This window comes from Euphorbia lathyris, chromosome 5 (genome assembly GCF_963576675.1).
Source record: "Euphorbia lathyris chromosome 5, ddEupLath1.1, whole genome shotgun sequence".
NCBI classification, from domain to species: Eukaryota; Viridiplantae; Streptophyta; class Magnoliopsida; order Malpighiales; family Euphorbiaceae; genus Euphorbia; species Euphorbia lathyris.
In genome coordinates, this window is record NC_088914.1 from 3272750 (window position 1) to 3279747 (window position 6998).

Below are 6998 nucleotides of genomic sequence, written 5' to 3' on the forward strand. Positions count from 1 at the left end.
GAACAAAAATATCTGTGTTGTATAATAATGTTTGAAATTGACCCAATTTATTAACGTTAGGGGTAAAATTGCTATTGACTTCCAACATTAGGGGCAAAATTGCACCATTTTAGACGTTATGGGTAAAATTGCTCCTGACTCAAAACGTTAGGGGTATTTTTGCACCTTAACCCAAAAATAAATAAAGCAATTGAATACAAGGGTACGGTGGTAAATATAATTTTTCTTACAGAGTAACAGACTTAACTGAGTCATCTAGCAAAATCCTCTCAAAAGGTTTCTCATATTTGCCCCCAAAATTCCCCTGAAAGCAAAGAAAACCCTAATCTCTCACTCGATCACAGTATTTTGTACCTACTGAAAATCTCGAGTGAAGCTCGGGAGAGTAAGGGAGGAGAGAGATGGACGCCATGAGGAAGCAGCTCGATGTGCTCATGGGAGCCAATCGAAATGGCGACGTCAGGGAAGTTAATCGCAAGTATTACGATCGTGATGTTTGTCGCATGTACTTGGTCGGCCTTTGCCCTCACGAACTCTTTCAATTGACGGTAATTTAGTGTTATTGATTGTCACAATAGTTTTTGATTTTTTTTTTGCCCATGGAAACCCTAGTGTTTCAGTAGATAGATGTTTGAGTGTTTGGTTGCTAGGAAAAATAGACGACAAAGATGGCTTTTCGGGTCTTTCAGTGAATTGATAGTTGGTGAAATATGTAACTTGTAGTTTAAAGAATTGGATGAAATAAAGTAGAGCTTGGATGTGTAGATATAACTACGTAAACGATGCACTGAAGCGAAACTAAACCTCCCAAAGCATATAGCGGACTTCGTTTGAAACTGTGAAAATTTCTATTGGATATTTTTTCTGAAAATGTGGTATCGTTTTTTAAAGGTTTAAAGTATTAGGCTTCGGATCTGATTGAGCAGATTGGTGACTCTTATTTAAAGTTTATGAGTGGTGTCAATCGTATTGTTGTCGTTACAAAATGATGATTGTAGCTCTTTGTTTTGGTTTCAGAAAATGGATATGGGGCCATGTCCAAAGGTTCACTCGCTTCAACTGAGAAAAGAGTATCCTTATTATTAGCTAGCTGTAATTTGTGTACTTCCTTGAGCTGAGCATTTACCTCGAAGACTTTTACTTTATTGTGATGAAAATCTATTCTTTCCAGTCCTTCATTTGATACTTCTATATACATTCACCCGGCCTCCTAAACAACTGAAACCTGAATTGGATGATTATTTGTTGAGAGCTAAATTTGCGTGGTGTATTTCTCCCCTATTATTTAACTGAGACCAGTTTGGCGAGCTAGTTTCTTCCATACATGTATTAATGTGGTTTTTGTAGTTTCTTTCTACATGCTTTCTTAACCAGTACATAGATATGAAGGGGCCCGGACAAAAGGTACTGATAACTATGATAGAGAGTTGGAGGATGTTATAGACCGGCTCATTGTTGAGTGTGATAAGAAAATCAGTAGAGCTCTTAAGCGTCTTGAGGCTGACGATGCAAAGGCTGCTATTGCAATATCAGTCTCTGAGGTTACACTGGTAATGTCGGAGTTCTCAACTTTTGTGGATTAGTATTTTTTTAATTTTTATTTTTTTTTATTGAACTGGGAACTGTCCTTTCTTGAAATGTAGAATCCAGAGATAGTTGAGTTATCAAAGCAAATCAAGGAAAAGCTCAAAGAAGCTGATAGACATGGTAAGAGATGTGGTTTTTAGTATATGTCTGGTACTGATGAAATGTGCACCTCCTATTTGTTTGTAATTACCTCATATACCTTGCTTCTTTCTTAAGAAGCAAACTGATAAAAATGAGTTAGTTTTAGAAATCTAAATGTGCTAGAGCTTTGATAGAAGCGATTAGTATGTTGAAATCAGGCTGTTAAATGCTTTAGTGGTTTCAAACGCTCCTCTTGTACATAATATTTGGTGGATCAGCGTTTAAATAAACTAAATTATTTGAAACTGGGTGGAAGATAGGCTGTTAATGAATTATATGGTTAATGTATAAGAACTGTTATAATTTAAAGAGATAAAAAGTTATTGTTGGTATAAATTGGCAGATCTGGAAGGCAAGACAGATTTTAAGATTCAAGCTCTTGAAGAGGTGGAGAAGCTTAGAAGTGAAAGAGCAGAGAAGCAGGTACCAGCTTCTTTAGGCTTTGATTTTGTAAAATTGCTATAAGAACCAGTGTGATGTTATTTATTTGTACATGGTCGTACACTTCTTTTTCTTTCAAAAGAGGTCTGTGATGTTAAATGATTAAATGACAAGTGATACTCTTTTGCTAGTCTGCACTACTTTTGGAAGCCTTCAACAAAGATAGAGCATCTTTGCCTCAACCGCTGCCAAATCCACCACCATTGGCACCCTTGCCTGTGCATACTCCTGATCCTCGTACCCAGGAAATGATAAATGAGAAGCTGAAGAAGGCAGAGGATCTAGGTAAGAGACTACTTACTCAAAAACTTGTTAGGCTGTGGACAGAACTCTCTCATGCACGCTGTCAAACTTTCATTGAATAGTTGTATGCTTGTTATCTTTTTTTGAATGTGTAAGTTCGCCCTCCCAAAACTGCAGATGGAAATGGGCAGGGGAATTAGTAAAAGAGAAAGATACAAAAATAATATTCACTCCATTGTATTCCTGCTCATATGGCCAGATTAGTTGTATCATTTTACCTTTAAGCTTATTATATATTATTTTTATTATAATGTTATCTTATAAATTTAGATGCAGAAATCTTTTTGTTTTACCGTATTCTCTACTTGTCCTCACTAAATGTTTTGTATTTGTTCAATGCTTTTTGCATTCTTCAGGTGAGCAAGGAATGGTAGATGAGGCTCAGAAAGCATTGGAAGAGGCAGAGGCACTTAAGAAGGTTTTTATTCGTAAATCTTGTTTTACTACAATTTGATTTTTGTTATTGTTCTCCTTGCATCTTCTTCCCTCTGCTCGCTTTTCCTTGATCCTCTCCCATCTTCCTCAGATTTGGTTTATTTGCAATATTATTTAAGGGTTCTTACTTTCTCTTCAGCTGCCTGCCAGGCAAGATCCTGCTTTGGATTCCTCCAAGTATACTGCAGCTGATGTGCGCATTGTGAGTTTACTTAAGTCTTTACTTGATAACACCTGATATCTTTTGAAACCAAATAATCATGATTCAAATTGTTAAACAAATTTAAGAGATACCAAGGAACCATGACTCGTGTTAAACATGTATTGCTATACATTTTTATTCCAAAATAGTTTCAGATGAAAATTTAGTTGTACTGATACTTTGATTTTTTTAGCCTTGTCATTATTACTTATTCTTTTCTACTTTGTTAACCATCAAAAGTTTCATGTGTGTTTCATTTCTATTCTTTCCGAATGGCAAGATGCTTGAATTTGGGGTGCTAGCGTCGTAAGTTTAGTATTTGGCTTTTCTTCTCAATCAACTGCATGGTTCTTCTACAATTTAGAGGACCAATGATAGCATTCCAGGTTTCCTTGTTGATGCATATGATGGAAATAAAAAATTGATAACTTCATTTTTTGATACATGATTAGAAATATTGTACTAATATATGGTAATATTGGAGACGTCTAGTAATAGTGATGCACTCCACTTATATATGAAATCTCACTCTGATTCTTATAGTTTTTTTATATTTTTTCAGACTGATCAGAAGTTGCGCGTTTGTGACATTTGTGGAGCATTTTTGAGTGTATATGACAGGTAAAATTTGATCCTATCTATCCAATTTTAGTCGTTCAAGCTTTATGGAGAGAAACAAAAGAACATGTATTTGGGGTTTCAAGTGGTTCAGCTTTTGATCGAACTATTATACCTCCTTGTACCAGCAGGCTTTTGGCCCAGTTTTACGAGGATAACTTTTGCAGCTAAAAGAATGTGCGTCTTTTCCTGTTTTATATGCTTGTATAGATCATGATGTAGTTAGAAAATCATGGGGTTAATTACAATAAATGTGCTTGATCTATCATTTATGATGAGTACAGAGAAGCAGTTAAAATTTTTCTCTACTTTCAGCGATCGACGTTTAGCAGATCATTTTGGAGGGAAGCTTCACTTGGGCTATATGCAAATCCGTGAAAAACTAGCTGAGCTTCAGGTACGGAAGAAAAATAAGTTGCTTAGTTTCTTGGTAGAAATGAGCAAGAATTGCAGAAAGCAGAAACATTGAACATGCTTAACATTAACACTATTTATTATAACTTTGTATTCCAGTAAATATCATTTTTCAAAAATGTATGATTCCATTTCTTTCCTATGACCATGAGGATTTTAACGAATTAAATTAACTTTATGTGTCCTTCAAAGTCGGTTCAATATATTGTTTTACCCTTCTTGTCTTGGGGACATCCTTAAGTTGGTCTTCTGAATATGGTTCAGGTGCTGGTTTAATGTTTCACATTCTTCTATAGAGATTCTCAGGTTGTATGATCTGTGAGTTTTTCTTTTCCCAAAAGAAGAATAATTTCTTAATTTCTCCCTTTTTAGATTTGGTAGCTGTTGGGCTTTTAAGGACATCTCATATGTGTCCAGTCTGCACACATCATGGAAGCTAATATTTTCCCTGATGAGAAACCAGATTGGATGTAGCTTTATTTATGTGGTTAAGAGCAAGGATTTTTGGAGATTATAATGTTAAGATGCAAATTGGCTGAACTAATTTGTGCTGCAGCCAAATGAATATCTTGTGGATTTATGATGTTGGTTTCTCGTACTTGGGGGATAATGATGATTTTATTATTGTTATGACCTAGATATTGGAAAAATTAAAAATTTCTTACAAATGTCTGATGCAACTTATTGGGAAAGGTTGGCGATGGAGCAATAAAATTTTGTAGAAAGGAGTAATACTGATACTTGTAAGTAGAATATCTCGATCTGTGTTACGGAAACTGATTTTGAATGCCTAGATGAATATAGATTACTTTGTGTTTGTGATCTGTTATTATGAGAGGAAGTGTATTTGTATGCTCCGTGGAATTGTGTAAGCATTCAGTTCAAGATATTCGGAGCAGCATAGAGCATTTCTGTTCTTCAAATAGTTGGCCAGTTTTGTTTTGTTACATGACATACAACTTACAATGCCTTCTATTTAATACTAAATCCACTTGTCTTCTACGAGTAGCTTTGCACTTTATGTCTAATGGGGTTGGTGCTTTATTGTGATGCAAAGAATAGTCTTCAGCGGTTTTTTTTCTTGAAAATTAATTTGCCAGGAAGAGAGAACCAAGCCCCGCAGAGGTGACCGGCCTGATGATCAAAGGTGTATAAAATATAAATTGGTTTTCTTCTCTTTCAATCACTTACTACTATATATTTGTCTTTTTTACTTATCCTATCCTCACTCAAATGCGTTCCTATTATTTATTGCAGACCAAAAGAGCGAAGTAGGGAACGTGAAAGAGAACCAAGCAAAGATCGTGATCGAGCAGATAGCCGTGACAGGGAGAGGGATCATGATAGAAGGAGCAGAGATCGCGATAGGTATAATGACCGAGACCGTGGATATGATCGAGAACGTGATAGAGATTCAGATCGCCCACGTAATTATGATTCAAGAAGCCGCCACAGGTCACGCTCTCGTTCTAGAGAACGTTCAAGAGATTATGACCGCCATAGGTATTGTTTGTCCTCTGGTTTAGTCACTCATTACTGATTAGGGCTTTAGATTATATATTTCAATTGCTTATTATACTTGTACCGCCTATTTTTTTAGCTCTATGCTTTTAATTTGGAATGTTCCCATCAATTTTTTTGGGTACAAGAATTATAACATTGGAGTTCTTAAATATGTTATACATGTGAAATAAGACCCGCAAGCCTTTGTGTTGTCAAAGTAGGAATATCGTACTATTATTAACTATTATTAGAATATTATGACTTAAAGATTAAGTTACATAGTTAATGAATATGAATCATAATTTAGTCTTCGAACTTTCAATTTTGTTCTATTTAGTTTAGCGGACTTCTAATTAAGTTACATTAGAGATTTTCAATTCTATCCCCATTGTACAAAACAGGGCAAATTCGCCCCCACGGTAGAAATTTTAGCTCAATGTTACCCTTATGATAGAAAATCTAGTTCAATTTTACCATTTTCTAGAAAAATGTCAACAAAAATTAGCAACAGAATTCCTTGGAAAGTGGTAAAATTGAGCTAAGATTTGTATGGAGGCAAGTTGAATTGTTTTTTTATACGATGAGGGTAAAATTGAACTTCCCCAATAACCTTAGTGGCAAAATTGACTTTTATCCCCGTGCCTTTGGTGCTTACTTTTCATGCGTTGTTTTTTAAGTCGGTGCACGGTATTGATCACATAGTTTTTTTTCTATTGCAGGCGCTATGATCGGTACTAGGACTATTGCGGTTGAGTATTTTGAGACGAAAATTTGTGGTTTTTCCCCTTTAGATGAATGAAGTTTGTGGAGTAGAGGATAATCTTATGCTTGGTGTTTTCGGTGGAGTTAAGACAACATATGCTCTACTATGGTAACTTGTATGTTCATAGTTAGTGCTGCAATCCATACTGCTTTTTTATATTCTTTTCATGTTCGGTTCTATTATTACCACATTTTATCCCTTGTTCAAACGTCCCATTTCCAGTACTTTGGTATTGGAAAATTGAACTATTGCTTATATTTTCTTGTTTGGTAGAAGCAATATTTGGATAAAAAATAACTTGGCAGATTGAGGAAATAGATTAAGATTAAATTGTGTCTGAATAGCTTTTTTACCTTTCGTTTTTGAGCGAGTTTAGTCCAATCAGCGAGTTGTTTCGCCTAAATTTGCAAGATATGCTCTACTATGGTAACTTGTATGTTCATAGTTAGTGCTGCTTTTTTATATTTTTTTTTCATGTTCGGTTCTATTATTGCCACATTTTATCCCTTGTTCGAAACGTCCGGTTTCCAGTGCTTTGGTATTGGAAAATTGAACTATTGCTTATATTTTCTTGTTTGGTAGAAGCAATAT

The 6998-nt window shown here is 35.2% G+C and overlaps 1 protein-coding gene across 2 annotated transcripts; it reads left to right on the forward strand.

The window, feature by feature from the left end:
- Nucleotides 1–245: 245 nt before the first annotated feature.
- Nucleotides 246–6742, forward strand: LOC136229590 (uncharacterized). 2 transcript variants are annotated; one of them, XR_010689174.1, is made up of 13 exons: nucleotides 246–548; nucleotides 1018–1070; nucleotides 1382–1550; nucleotides 1644–1707; nucleotides 2072–2151; nucleotides 2301–2454; nucleotides 2829–2890; nucleotides 3047–3109; nucleotides 3672–3730; nucleotides 4043–4124; nucleotides 4406–4459; nucleotides 5242–5288; nucleotides 5399–5484. XR_010689174.1 is itself a non-coding variant. In XM_066018475.1 (13 exons), the coding sequence occupies exons 1-13, from the start codon at nucleotides 402–404 to the stop codon at nucleotides 6380–6382; spliced, it is 1245 nt and encodes a 414-aa protein (XP_065874547.1). In that variant the 5' UTR covers nucleotides 249–401; the 3' UTR covers nucleotides 6383–6742. The 2 variants fall into 2 exon arrangements, 1 of the variants encoding a protein (XP_065874547.1); XM_066018475.1 differs by lacking the exon at nucleotides 4406–4459 and adding an exon at nucleotides 6364–6742 and having other exon boundaries at nucleotides 249–548; nucleotides 5399–5644.
- The last annotated feature ends 256 nt before the right edge of the window (nucleotides 6743–6998 follow it).

What these genes read in the sequence shown, in the direction of transcription:
- LOC136229590 (XM_066018475.1), top strand. Translation starts at nt 402, where the DNA reads ATGGACGCCATGAGGAAGCAGCTCGATGTGCTCATGGGAGCCAATCGA. An exon ending in TTTTTGAGTGTATATGACAG is followed by an intron (nt 3,731 to 4,042) that starts GTAAAATTTGAT and finishes CTCTACTTTCAG; the next exon opens with CGATCGACGTTTAGCAGATC. An exon ending in AAAAACTAGCTGAGCTTCAG is followed by an intron (nt 4,125 to 5,241) that starts GTACGGAAGAAA and finishes TTAATTTGCCAG; the next exon opens with GAAGAGAGAACCAAGCCCCG.